The sequence below is a fragment of the Schistocerca americana genome, chromosome 2, assembly GCF_021461395.2.
Source record: "Schistocerca americana isolate TAMUIC-IGC-003095 chromosome 2, iqSchAmer2.1, whole genome shotgun sequence".
NCBI lineage: Eukaryota > Metazoa > Arthropoda > Insecta > Orthoptera > Acrididae > Schistocerca > Schistocerca americana.
This window is the reverse complement of record NC_060120.1, coordinates 1,008,001,940-1,008,016,976: the sequence shown is the minus strand read 5'-3', so window position 1 is coordinate 1,008,016,976 and position 15,037 is coordinate 1,008,001,940. Positions and strand designations below refer to the sequence as shown.

The 15,037-nt window shown below is 42.2% G+C and overlaps 1 protein-coding gene across 1 annotated transcript in view; it reads left to right on the top strand.

The window, feature by feature from the left end:
- The window catches only part of LOC124594621 (Down syndrome cell adhesion molecule homolog), a 184,111-nt gene that overhangs the window by 26,049 nt on the left and 143,025 nt on the right, over positions 1–15,037 (top strand). The window contains exon 4 of the mRNA XM_047132993.1: positions 5,426–5,569. Coding sequence (XP_046988949.1) covers positions 5,426–5,569 — 144 coding nt within the window. The remainder of the gene's footprint in view (positions 1–5,425; positions 5,570–15,037) is intronic.

Genomic DNA, 15,037 nt, shown 5'->3' with positions numbered 1-15,037 from the left:
AGTCAGAATGAGGGGGTATACTTAGCATGAAAGGTCAAGGCGCCTATAATGTCACTCCTTAATCATAACTATCAAAAAAATGGTTCAAATGGCTCTGAGCACTGTGGGACTTAACATCTGAGGCCATCAGTCCCCTAGAACTTAGAACTACTTAAACCTAACTAACCTAAGGACATCACTCACGTCCAAGCCCGAGGCAGGATTCGAACCTGCGACCGTAGCGGTCGCGCGGTTCCAGACTGAAGCGCCTAGAACCTCTCGGCCACACCGGCCGGCTACAACTCGCAAACCAATAAATTAACAATTTATTCAAAGACAATATTTATAAAACAGCTAAGAGACAATCAACACGTAGCCATCTTAAGACAATACCAAAATATCACAGATAGCCTGCTTCTAAAGCAAGGGAACAAATTACAATTAAGAACTCTCACTTAAAGAGATGAGCAACAGGGATTTTAATACTTAAAGGAACAATAAATTAATATCCAAAAGCGTTTTAAAGCAATGTGTCACAGATAATTTATTTAAAGGAGCAATAAATGGCAGTATGAAAGTGATTTATGAAACGCACACCAGTTGGTTAAGAACCCAAATAACACAAGCAGTACAAGAAATTACAATTTAATGCAATTTATTCCCAAGCAAATAAAAAGCCAATATTTTTTTTAAAAAAATATACACAAAACACGTTAAATATTTACCAAACGGGCAGTGACGCCAGACTGCCCTGGGCAAAAACTGCCTTAACTTAAAATGCCGGAAGCAGCAGACCAGGCATCCAAAACAACATCTAAACCCCGGGGACCAACCGGGAGTCACTTCCCATTAGACGTCACGTCACAGCGTCTGTGCACGGAAGCGGGACGTGGCGCCGCTCCCACACAACCCATCTCGCAGAAAACTGGAATACAAACAGATTGCAGAAGACACGGCAAACATCAATTAATATAAGTTAAGAGATCAATAAACAAGAAATAAATACTAATAAACAGTACTAATACTGACTGAGTGCATTCAAATAAGTGCACGCATATAAAATTCTACATACAAATGATTGCTTTTTACAGAATACGAGGCTTTGCTAATAACTAGTGAGTGCTTTCAAATAATTGCACTTATATAAAGGAACTACGTACAAATGACTAGCCTCACACAATACGAGTCTTTACTAATTAACTGAGTAGTTGCTTTCAATAAGAGTGGCCCAAATTTTACAGCAATATACAAGGGACGTCGATTTGATGGCAGTCAAAATACAATGAAAATCTCATACACACAATATATAAACTTCTGGATACTGTCCCAAAGAAAACGAAATATAACACACACACCCCTACAAGCTAATCAGCTTCCTAATATTAATCCGACCAGCGGATTTTTAAAAAGAAATATTAACTGCTGGTCTCCCTGTAGTTACACACTCTTCCGGCTGCACTTACTTCAACAACACGCATATGAGGGCAACCTAGCAACAAGTACACTGGCTGCAACGCAAATCGCTCAACGAAACGAAGGCACCGAAATCACCTTCAATGGAGAGCGTTGTTCGAGATGGTCTCCCGGGATGGATCTCTCCGAGAAAAGGGGGAACCAAAGCAAAGCGAGAAACAGCGTCCGGAGTTGTCATCAGGCAGGTCCACCACAAACTCGCGACGGCCTTACGACGTAGCCCTGTCTCGCCGCTGCACGTACTTGCGCCTCGTAGCGAGTCCACCGCCAACCGCCCCGAATGCCAAAACCCCGCGAGATCACAACAGGGTCAAAGATCTTAGTACAGCCGGGTAATCGATAGTGTCGCGCCAAGGAGCTGGTATGCCAGAAAAGGCGCATCGAGGCTCACGCTCTCCTCGCCTTCTTGACGGATTTATTAACTTTAGTAACCATCGTCGCTATGATGACACTGATCACTAGTTCATGTCTCTATACTGACACTGTGGATAAGATTCGATCTATAGCTATAAGGTTTATAATACCTTCATTGCGTGTGAATTGTCTAACTAGTTCTTCAGGGTAGTTCTCGGAAATCCTGGTCAGAAGTACTACACAAGACTGTCTGTCCGTACGACCTACAGTGAAGCCAAGTCGTCCCAGTCTATACTCGGAAGCTTAAAGTCGCCTCCGACTATCATTGCGTGATCTGGATATTTCTGCGCTACTTAGCGTACACTTTCCTTGAATGGTTATAAAACTGTCCCAGCGGAATCGGGTGGCCAATAAAAACATCCAGTAACTAACATTATTTCACCTACGCGTGTTATAAGTGCCCAGACGACTTCACTGTAACACGCAAATTCGACCTCAGCAGAGACAAATTTCGGAGAATTGCAGTCTGTATTGAAAAAGCTACCATATGTGTGTCATGTTGAATGTGCTGTAGAGGATATTCGAAAGATAGCAGAACCATGTTAGAAAAATGGCACAGTTCCAAAAAGTTGTAGAAAGCTGCCTCCATTATTCGAATTCACGTGACTGAATATGAATTGCGCAGTAACACGTCATTAAACTTTTCCTGCAGTTCGAGAACAGTGTCAAGGCGAAACATGTAAGCAGCGTCCTTAAGCTACACCCACAAGAAAATGTCAGGTGGGGATGATTCAGGAGACGGAAGGGGAAACAACACATTTGAAATCACTTGTCCATGAAAACAATATCCCAAAAAACCATGGTGGTGTTGTCTGTATGACCCATAGCAATTTCCTGCTCAAACCTCCATACTGTAGCTGTTCTTCAGATACAGTGTTTACAAAGTGTGATGAAAATGTGTGACTTTAGTAACCATCGTCGTTATGTTGACATTGATATCTAATCCCTGTCCCTACACTAACACTGTCGATAAGACTCGACGTGTACTTCTGGGAAGTAGACGGTACAGCACGACATTGCATTAAACACTGCGGCGAGGCATTTTTCGGTCGGCATGACTTTCTCCTGTTCGGCAGGAGCGTAGAGTCAGCGAGGTTTACCTTCTTCGCTATCCTCTTTTTTGAGTGGATTTCCCATATCCCAAATGCGTCAATTCTGTGCGCTCGCACATCCGTGAAGGTATAAACAATACGACCAGTCAGACGGAAACCAACTATCGAGAGTCCCCTGTCTGGCGTTCCAGATGACATTAACCGCTGATAAACAGTTACACGTCTTCTGGTAACTGCTGAAGCACAACTCGACTTCTACTCACATGCGTCATTAAAAACACGTGCATTGCTGTAAAGTAGGGTCGGCCAAGGAGTGCGAAACCACACGCGAGCACGATGTGTGAACCGCGTGCGAGCTGGGACTCGGCCTGTCTTGGCTTTGTTCGATAGTTCTCTCGTAAGTACTCGGTACAGCACGTCGTTCCATTTAGCATTGCGGTCGGCAAGTTTTCTTTTAGTTCGTCAGAAGCGTAGTGTCAGGGCGGTTTACCCTTCGCTATTCGTTCGTCGTATGAAGGACGTTTATAGGTCCAGTTCGTGTCTCCATACAACACCAATTGCAGAGGTCTACCGTCACAAAAATGAATGCGAATGACAGAGGAGAAGTATAAGAATTCTCAATCTCTGTTCGCGGTACACAGCCCCACAAACAACAAGTATCGCAAGTGTGCTATGGAACGACGCTGCAAAGAAAGAATTTAAAAATTCAGTCGACGCTGAAGGAGCAAAATATTATAACGATCGACGTATGGGAGTCACCGTTTTGTACATCAAGAAGCACTTAGTGCTAAAATTTGCATGCGTATAGCACGCGATGAAACCGGTGGTATGATTTTAAATTTTCTGAAGTCGCGTGAATTACTGCACGGTTTGTTGCATCATTTTTCGATGGAACTGAACGAAGAGTATGAAGACTACACGTATTACGAAATGCACGTTGGCTAAGTCAAGGGGCATGACTGGAAAAATGTTTCTATTTGAAATCGGCGAATTTTCAACGTATGAAGAGAAAAGGCGAGCAGTAACGAAAACTAAAACATCTGGAATGAATTGCATACTTCGCATTTTAAGTGGAGTTGACAGCACAATTCCCACAGTAAGACACTGCAAGAAACAACTTATTTCCGATTTGATAGGGATGGATTTAAACGGAAAATCGCGTTGTGGAAGGGACAAATTCTGATAAAAAAGCAGGCCATTTCCCTAAGCTCATTGACGTTATGGAAAAAACGAGATTTCGTAATTCACTGTGACATTGAAAGAATACAAGGATAGTTTTCAGAACTTCTGAGGAGACTGCCAGTCTTATATCTGTTTTCGAGATGTTTTTATTTCAGTCGAAAATGCCATTCCGCATACACAGATGGAACTCATCGATCTGCAGTGCGATTTCCGTTGAAAAGACAAATTCTTTTAAGTTAGAACTGTGTAGGACGTCTACATTGCTTCCGTTGGGAAGAGTTTCCACGTCTCCATAAAGAGGTAACAAACGTGATAAAACGTTTCGATCAACGTATGTATGCGAAACGCTTTTTCCGATTTTGAAACTAAATAAGTCACGATTACGTGACAACCTGAGTGTGAAACATGTGTGATATTATCTACACCTAACAGTTTGTATCAGGTAAAAATTATGTCTTCAGTGTGACAAAAATAATTAAATAATACTGAAAATTTGTTTTGTTTGTGGTCTGTGTTGTTGAGAAATATGAAATCAAGACATAAGCAATGCAACTGCACTGCCATTTGAATGCAGCGTTTTCCCAGTTTCCACTGCTTCGCCCTTCTCACACTCAGACACAATGGTGTGGTGGTGGGGGAAGTACGCAGCCAGCTGAGGGAGGTATGACATACGAGCAAGAGCACTTCTCATGTGCTGAATTCTTGACCGTTCCTGCTGTAAGGGTACTAAGAACACAGAGCCCAAACTGGATGACGACATGTAGTCTCTGTTTCATTAATTAAACGAGGAGCATAACAACGTCAAACAAAAAGTTTAAAAAAATGTTATGTCATAAGGTTGCGCCTACTTTTAGAACACCCTGCAAAACATGGAGACTGCCTTGTTGGATGTAAGAGAGGGTCTGATTTCCCTATCCTGGCCAGGATGTATAAATAAATTAATAAAAACGGTGGTCTCTTTGAAGCTACATCAGGCTCACCTAACAATATCTTGCAGATTGTGGCTACATGCTCGAGAATATGTAGCTATTAACAATTCTACAAAATTGTACAAATAACTGTTGCAGAACGAAGATAAATTCATTTACTAAAGAAAGCTTTTGTTTCAAACCAGCCATCTCGCTGCTTTGAAACGACGCAGCGGAGAGCATTCTGTGTTTTCTCTTGCTTACATTTCACTTTTAATCTAAAGACTAACGAAAACAACGTTTATGTACAGTTCAAACGTTAATAATCCCTCGCTAAAAAGGACAGTGGTTTTTCGCGTCTCATTTAACACTAAAAGTGATTTTTTATTGCTCTTTCTTTTTGTCTGCTTGTTTCAGTTCCTGGAGCGCCTCCAGAAGACGTTAAGTGTAAGCCTTTGTCTTCTCGCGCCCTGTTTGTTCAGTGGTCCTCTCCCACTGCTGAGATCAATGGAGTGCTGCAGGGTTACAGGGTCTTGTACCGAGCTCTGTCCGACTGGGAAGGTAAAATTCTTCTTTTGTATGCTGTAGGTAGCTTACGTAGCTACGCAAAAATCTACTTCTCTGACAAATTTCTCAACCATTAATGTATAATTGTCACTAACATGAACGCATATGCAATTTCATCAGTATGACAAAACACAGCATTTTGTTTAACGTTCGAATCTCTAACAATAAAAATAAAATAGAACACATCAGTATTAAACTACAATCATTTTCTTATTTCCCAACCATCCGTTGAGCAAGCCATGGTTCAGAATGTTCCTTGCTGCAATTTTCAGGTAAATTACATTTGTGTTTCAGGTAAATTAGATTTGTGTTTTGCACCTTCCAGCACCAGTACCGCAAGCTAACAAAGATGTTGCTGGTAGTCTTTCAAATATTTTTACTACCAAAACTAGTTCAGATCAGCATTCCTCATTAATTAAAGAATGTTCTCTTGCTTACTAGAACAATCGATTATTCATTTGTTATAGTTAGACAAAGCTTATATCTTACACTCATCCTTACAATAAATTTTCATAATTACAGCCCTTATGGATTATCTTCAAACATTTCGTGGACAAGGACAAGCTTTGAGAGTCAGTATTTTCCTTTTTTTATATAAAAAAGAAGGGTACGCAGCATACCGTATAACAGAAAGTTCACGTATTCCTAGGATGAGTGATGATGGTTATATGATGAGACCTATCAGGTCTGACATAATCAGCGGCACTTTTCGTACTTCTTAGGAGATGCATCGCTCTGGATGTTACCCACTTCTATGCGGTGGCACGAAGTTGATGCTGGAGGCTCAGTTCCATCTGAGTGAATGACGTTAGCTAGAACACAGTAGTTTTATCTGAAACGAACAGTTAAATTTTGAAATTTAACGTATCATCAGGCTTTGCCGAGTGTAAAACGAGGCGATCAGAGAATTAGTATTAAATTTATGGTCATAGCTATACTATATCTTACATTTAGCGTGACTGCATTGTTACGAAATGCTTTTTTTTCGTAACATACTGCAACAAAGACAACGTTGTGCTCGACAGAAAAGGGAAATGTATCCCAGTATGCCAGTAAAAAACGCACTGGTAGACTGCATTGATAACGCAGCAGACAAAAACGGGCAGAGGGAAATCTAAGACGGTGGAAACAATTATGTTCGAAAAGACAATTCGACCTTACCCAAATATAGTGCAGTTAGTTGTCTTTCGATAGATAAAATTAAGAAATATGCGTCAGTAGCAGGAGCTGGATACACACCTTACGGATATATGATTCTCATGCTGCATGGCACAAGTAAGTACCAGGAGGTGTATTTCCGATAATTATATGAACTAGTGTAGCTACTTGACATATAACCTCAACCAGGGCAAACGGTGCCAGTACCTAAATGGTCTGTAGCAAATATTGCCCACGTTTTTGTCTCATTTATTAATTCTTATTAATGGTCCATGACCCTGCCAACTAACTGGAACGGTATTTTTTTTTACGTTTAATCAAGTTGTGTGAAAGATATATAATTTTTTTCTTTTTTCTTAAATCACTTTAGTTATTATTACTTTAGTTTTCTCTCTTAGCCACGTTTAAATCTGAGTGGCGACTGGCTTTGAGATTATTTGACAATTGTCAAAAAATTAGTTATGTTCAAAGTAGAAAAGTACCAAAAATGTAACATACAAAATTATTTCTGTTGATGACCAAGGACAGCGTGCCTAACGACATTACATTATTATTTACTTCATTCGCTGTCTAATAATTATTGCTATGATGAGTAGTATGTCTATAAGTTGATTAGTGTGCGTGACACAACCAAGTAACTAATGTTTATTTTCTCTTGGATGGCAGGCCAGGTACTGAAGAGTCGACAAGTGGTTGCAACACAGATAGACTATATTGACAGGCGTCTTCCACTTCGTAGTGCAGAAAACATCGGGTGGTAAATTATGTGATGCGTTTGCAGGAAGACAGATGCAGAGAAAAACAATTGACACATTGAAGTGTACATATTGAGGTAGCAACTATCAGAATCTCTGTGTCCATACCCCACCATCCTGTATAAACAGTTTTCTACCACGCTATGCATACAAATCACAACAGTTCATTTTCATGGTTGTTTTAAATCAGTCACTCTCATGTTATTAATCAGATAAGTCGTACTTAATGATAGGACGTATTGGAAGTTGGTTTTCGATGGGTGAGTAATGGAGCAAAAAGAGAATGAACCTCTTTTAATATAAAATTTATATACTAATAAATTAAATTGTGACAGCTGATTGCTTTATGACCTTAACCTATTGTTATGCTAATTTATTTAAGAAAAGTGTTGATATATGACCTGCTGGGGATAATCCCTCCTTCTCAGAAACCCACCACCTCTCCCCTTCCCTCTCCTCTTCCTTCCTAACCCTCTGGAAAGAGGGACAGTTTTTTTGTCATCCCTCCCCAATTCAGTTCAGTCCTACTTTACCCCTTTCTGGATAATCCCCTAGTCCCCCCCTCACCTTTCCCCCTTCCCCCTCCCTTCCTGCACGACCCCTCTCCATTCCCCATCTGAAAACTGGCGGGAAAATGAGTCAATCTGTGCCAAGTCACTGTTTTTCTCGAACCACTCCTTCACAGTCCTGGTCTTCTGACTTGGCGCATTATCTTGTTGAAAAATGCTACTGCCATTGGGAAACATGGTCATGAAGGGGTGAACGTGGTCTGAAGTTACTGTATGATACTCCTTGGCCATCACGGTGCTTTACACGAGCGCCAATGGACCCATGGAGGCATGTGTGAATGTTTGAGCTGGAAGTTGACAGATTCTACCCTCCCATCTGCATAATGAACAAAGTATCATGATTCATCAGACCATGCAATGGCCTACCACTGTGCCAACTCCCAGTGCTGATGGTCATGTACACATTCCAGTCATAGTTGCTGATGCTGTCATGTTAACACTGGGACTTTCGCGACTCATTGGCTGCAGAGCCCATCGCTAGGAATCTTTCGTGCTCTGAGAGTTCAGATGTACTTGCACTCTGCCCAGCGTGAAAGACTGACGGTAGTTCCACCACATTTCGCTGCCTGTCCTGTTTTATCAGTCGGCCCAACCTACATGTCCGACATCTGTAATGAGGGGTGGCTGCACAATCGCTATCGTCTGGGTGTGGTTTCACCTTGGTTTTTACAAGTGTTGAAGATGCTTATCACAGCACCCCTTAAACACCCGACAAGTAATGCAGTTTCCAAAATGCTCATGCCAGGCCCCTAGGCCATCACAATCCGCATTCAGTCAAAGTCAGACAAATCATGCACCCTCCCTATACTACTCGTGGAAAGCGTGCTCCCAGATACTACATGCACTTTGCCTGTGTCCGACTATCCGTCATTCCTCGACAGATGACACTATCACCTGCACAAATTTATATCGGTAGTCATAATATTATGGTTGATCAGCGTACATCCGAGGTCTTACATGCACCAACATTTGAGAACACACAAACACCTTCCTAAACCACCTGCACTAAACATACTGGCGAAAAATATCTCCCAATCACACACACTCACCATCGTGAACCTTGCACCATCCGCCAGCTCCTGGAGAGCCACCCTGACGCCGACTGGGGAAGATCTAGAGACCCACACCCGCTCTGGCCACACCAGCAATTGCGAGCTTGTCTCTGGCCATAGGCCAGAGGCCAGAGAGACTGTCAATGTGATTGCCAAACAGGGCAACCGATCAGAATACTCAGAGGAGGTAATCGTCCAGTGCAGAGAGTCGCCATATTAGATCTTCTCACGGAACACGCACATCCGCTCCTGTCGCCACTCAACCAGCATACTGATTACTTTGCTATTCAGCCACACAGATGGCGCCACCATCAGAACTTGTTCCCACAGCTACGGGCAAGATCCGGCAGGTGAGAGCATTCATTGTACCCAGCAGTCACGTGAGGCGAAGCAGCGACTTCCGGTGAGCCGTTGGCCGTGGACACTGGAAGTCAAGCAAGTGTAGGTTGGACGTATAGTTCTAACTGTAATTCCAGGATGATGTAGACTTCCCAGTTTAAAAAATCCACTTTACCCAATCAGAAACGGCAATGAGACTCTCCATACACATCAATTTCCCGCATAACCGAGCGAGGTGGCGCAGTGGTTAGCACACTGGACTCGCATTAGGGAGGACGACAGTTCAATCCCGCGTCCGACCATGCTGAGTTAGGTTTTCCGTGATTTCCCTAAATCGCTTCAGGCAAATAGCGGGATGGTACCTACGAAAGGGCATTGCCGACTTCCTTCCCCATTCTTCCCTAAACCGACAAGACCGATGACCTCGCAGTTTGGTCTCTTCCCCCAAATCAACCCAACCCTCTCACATGAAATGTAGATTCCTTCCTTTTATACGAGCTATTTTTGAAAACAGAACAAACTGAGGCCCACACATGTTTTCACATTGCTAAATAATCGTTACTTGTTGCGAAAATCCTGTACAACAGTGTGGTATAGACTATATTTCCTCTAAATATTCTCTCAACAGGTACAAAAAAAGATTTGTTCTGTTATGTCTTACGTCCTGCATCATAGATCAAGAATATTTATCTCATTTTTGCCTCATGAAATGACCATGCTCCATGTATGTCAAATGTTGCCTCCTCACTTTTGAACCCTCTTCAACTAGCCAGATGCCTCGTCAACCTACCAAGTCTCTCTTGCTAGCAGCACAGAGGAGATTTATATTTCAGTTTCATACTTGGCATCACTTTATAAATTCGGTAATAAAGCTGACTTTATTGCAATGATTATCAAGCTGTGTGTAGTGGGAGATTTAAATTTCGTGAAAAAAAATTTCGCCGTAACGAAAAAACGCCTGATTATCGCTCCAGCTCGCGAATCATATCTGATGTAGTCTCGCCCTCGCCTCTACACCCGGCTGGCGGCATGTAAAAACTGATAGTGGGTGTCCGTCTGCATGATGAATAATTTTTTCCGTAATCGGATTATATCCACCAGGTAGCTCAAACAGGAATCCCTGGACGCGAAGATGATGTTCTTTTCAAAGAACACTGTTGAGGAAATTTAGAGAATCGACATTTGAAGCTGATAGTTAAATGTTTCTACTGTCCTGGTAAACTACTAATGATACAGGACACACCCTCCGCCACACACCAAACGATGGCTTGCAAAGTAAGCAAATAGAAGTAAATGTAAATTTAGTCTACTCTTACGATGTATTTGCATCCATTTGTAGGCACGAGAAACTCACGGAAGAATATTTATTTTATTTATGTAGAAAACAAAAGATGCGACTTCTGCTGCTGACTGTCTCTCATTAAAAATCTTCGTATGAGCCCCTAATTATTTCAGTCTGCGTAAAGTGTTGTCGTTCTTAGCAGCTCAACTGCTGTAATGTCAGCGCATTTATTTTAAAGAAATAGCTGAATAAACACGAACGCCTATTTGCTGTAAGAAGTGTTACCATCATGTATTTTCTTGGTGTGATTATGATTCTTGTATTTTAACGACAGACTTCTTCTCATATAGTGTAAAGGGTGTAGTCATACACTTTTGAAACGAGTACTGTGACGCTGCAAATAGTGTGATTCTTATGCTTGCTACAACAAAATATCGTACCGACGGACCTGACCTCACACCGTGTAAATGGTGTGGCCACACGCTTTTAAAATGAATACTACGGCAGTCCGAATAGCGGATATAGTACTAAAATTATTTAAATCTGCAGCTGAGTAAGTGTAATCTGACGATCGTGGTATGAACTTATGTTTCCTACAATGATTATTGTTGGATGTGTGACATTCCAGGCCGCCATGCGCTGTTGCCATTTTTCGGGGTGCACTCAGCCTCGTGACGCCAATTGAGGAGCTACTCGACCGAATAATAGTGGCTTCGGTCAAGAATACCATCATAACGACCGGGAGAGCGGTGTGCTGACCCCACGCCCCTCTTACCCGCATCCTCCACCGAGGATGACACGGCGGTCGGATGGTCCCGGTAGGCCACTCGTGGTCTGAAGACGGAGTGCTTTTTTTTACAATGATTACTGAACCGAGAACTTTGTATCTTGCCTTGAATATGATACACAATAAGCACTTAACAGTATCCAACAGTCCTTAAACATACATTGGCTAGCAAGTTCCACACACTATGGTGAGTAGAAGACTTGACCAATAACGTAATGCTATTAGAACCAAACAATAACACTACAATCAATTTTGAGCAAATATTCCGCGTTGGAGAGGCTGTTTTTCTTACGAATAGTACCATAGCGTCTTAGGAGAAGAAAGACAAAATCCTCAAATAAGCAAGCAACTAAAAAAAAATCACAATAGCAACAACTATGTTACCCCATGAATGCAGCTCAAAGCCGGTCTTACCTCCCCTCCCACCTCCGCTCCTCCTTCCTCACCCACCTGTAGGTAAGGACACTGGTTCTCCAGGCCTGTACTATACGTACACAAAAAAACATCCATCCACTGCAGGTGCTCTGTTTTGGGCTGTGTTGGGCAGAAAATGATATGCCGTTTCAGGTCTGCAGAAATCATCAGTATTTCTAGGAAATACCGACCACTGGAACAATAGCGAAATACTTGAGTCTTCGTCACGGAACGTTCAACACCATGCTATGGCCCTTGGCTACACCTCATAGTGGGAAAAGGCAGCAGCAGCCGGAGGAGTGGGCGATGTGACGGGGTGGTCGGTGTTCAATACGCTGGGGCACCGACTATCCCTCTGCTTCAAACACTAGCCTTCCATAGCCCGAGCATACAAAATTAGCGTCTGTGGAAGTCATGCAAATAAACTGTAATGCGCATGGGTATTAGGTACGTTTCAGGTGCATAAATATCAATACAGAACAGCGGGTTTCACGTTATTTATTCACATGTGCTGAAAAAAAAAAAACATTTTTTTACCACCGACAGCAAACTGCAATTCACATCTACCCCTCTATGTTATTTCGCAACATACAACTGAGTAAAACTATGAACTCGTCTACGTTACTGTTACCGATAACGAATGAGCAAACTGTCGAGGTCGGAGCTCTATATCCGGCCGCTGTGGCCGAGTGATTCTAGGCGCTTCAGTCCGGAACCGCGCTGCTGCTATGGTAGCAGGTTCGAATCATACCTCGGGTATGGATTTGTGTGACGTCCTTAGGTTAGTAAGGTTTAAGTAGTTCTCAGTCTAGGGGACTGCTGACCTCAGATGTTAAGTCCCGTAGCGCTAAGAGCCATTTGAAACATTTTGATCTCTATAAAATCATTTTTATCGTTTCTGTCGTATTTTTCCTCAATTTTACGTATTTTCCATAAATTTCAGAATATTACCAAATTTTTCCTGAATTTCAACTCATTTCACACAATTATATGAGTTCAAAACCACTGCTGTCGACGACTTCTCATGTCAACAAAACGTGAGATAGTCAGCAGCAAAAGTTTCGTCTTTTGTTTTCTCGATGAACGCGGCGTGCAGCGGAGGGTATCCTGTACCGTTACAAGCCATTTACTTTTCTACTCCACTCGCAAATAGAACGAGGGAATAAGACTCTCTGAGCGGTAATTTCTCGAGTCTTATTTTCGTGGTCCTTAACCGAAATGTGTGTAGGCGGCAGTATAAACCTTCTACAATCTGCTTAAAATGTTGGTTCTCCAAATTTTCCCGATGGCGTTCCTCGAAAAGAGCATCGCCGTCCGTACAGAGATTCCTGTTAGAACACCACCTGGCGAGTGTAATCCGGCTGGAGGAAAGAAATTACTCACCACGCAATGGGACTCTTCATATGAAATCAACGAGAAGCCGCCGGGCAGGTGCATGCGAAAGCCAAAGTACCACGGATATGATACGCGAGTTGTAGTGGTAATCGGGCGTTTTTTTCGTTGCGGCGAAATCTTTTCACGAAATTTAAATCTCCCACATACACACAGTGAAATGTTCATCGTAATAAAACGAGCTATATTACCGAATTTATAAAGTGATACATAGTGTAAACCTGACATTTAAATCTCCTCCGTGCTGCTACCTTAAGAAAAGCCGTACTTGACGAGGCATCTGGCTACTTAAAGAGGGTTCGAAAGTGAGAAGGCATCCTGTGTCATACGTGGAACATGCTCGGATCATGAGGCAAAAATGAATATGCTCGTCCTGTGATGCAAGACATAAGACATAATAAGCTGATAAGAACAGGTGTTTTTCTTTACCTGATGAGAGAATACTTAATGGAAATATATCCTAAACCACACTGTTGTACATGCTTTTCGCAAGATGTATGAAATAGGCGAAATACCCTCAGACTTCAATAAGAATACAGAGTGATTCAAAAAGAATACCACAACTTTAAAAATGTGTATTTAATGAAAGAAACATAACATAACCTTCTGTTATACATCATTACAAAGAGTATTTAAAAAGGTTTTTTTTCACTCAAAAACAAGTTCAGAGATGTTCAATATGGCCCTCTCCAGACACTCGAGCAATATCAACCCGATACTACAACTCGTTCCACACTCTCTGTAGCATATCAGGCGTAACAATTTGGATAGCTGCTGTTATTTCTCGTTTCAAATCATCAATGGTGGCTGGGAGAGGTGGCCGAAACACCATATCCTTAACATACCCCCATAAGAAAAAATCGCAGGGGGTAAGATCAGGGCTTCTTGGAGGCCAGTGATGAAGTGCTCTGTCACGGGCTGCCTGGTGGCCGATCCATCGCCTCGGTTAGTTGACGTTCAGGTAGTTACGGACAGATAAGTGCCAATATGGTGGCGCTCCATCCTGTTGAAATATGAATTGTTGTGCTTCTTGTTCGATCTGAGGGAACAGCCAATTCCTGGGCTGCGAACAAATGCTTGCTGGATGCGTGCTACATTTCCATCACTCGTTCTCGGCCGTCCAGAACTTTTCCCTTTGCACAAACACCCATTCTCTGTAAACTGTTTATACCAACGTTTAATACACCACCTATCAGGAGGTTTAACACCATACTTCGTTCGAAATGCACGCTGAACAACTGTCGTCGATTCACTTCTGCCGTACTCAATAACACAAAAAGCTTTCTGTTGAGCGGTCGCCATCTTAGCATCAACTGACGCTGACGCCTAGTCAACAGCGCCTCAAGCAAACAAATGTACAACTTAATGAAACTTTATAGCTCCCTTAATTCGCCGACAGATAGTGCTTAGCTCTGCCTTTTGTCGCTGCAGAGTTTTAAATTCCTAAAGTTGTGGTATTCTTTTTGAATCGCCCTGTATAATAATTCCAATCCCAAAGAAAGCAGGTGTTGACAGATGTGAAAATTACCGAACAATCAGTTTAATAAGCCACAGCTGCAAAATACTAACACGAATTCTTTACAGGCGAATGGAAAAACTAGTAGAAGCCGACCTTGGGCAAGATCAGTTTGGATTCCGTAGAAATACTGGAACACGTGAGGCAATACTGACCTTACGACTTATCTTAGAAGAAAGATTAAGGAAAGGCAAACCT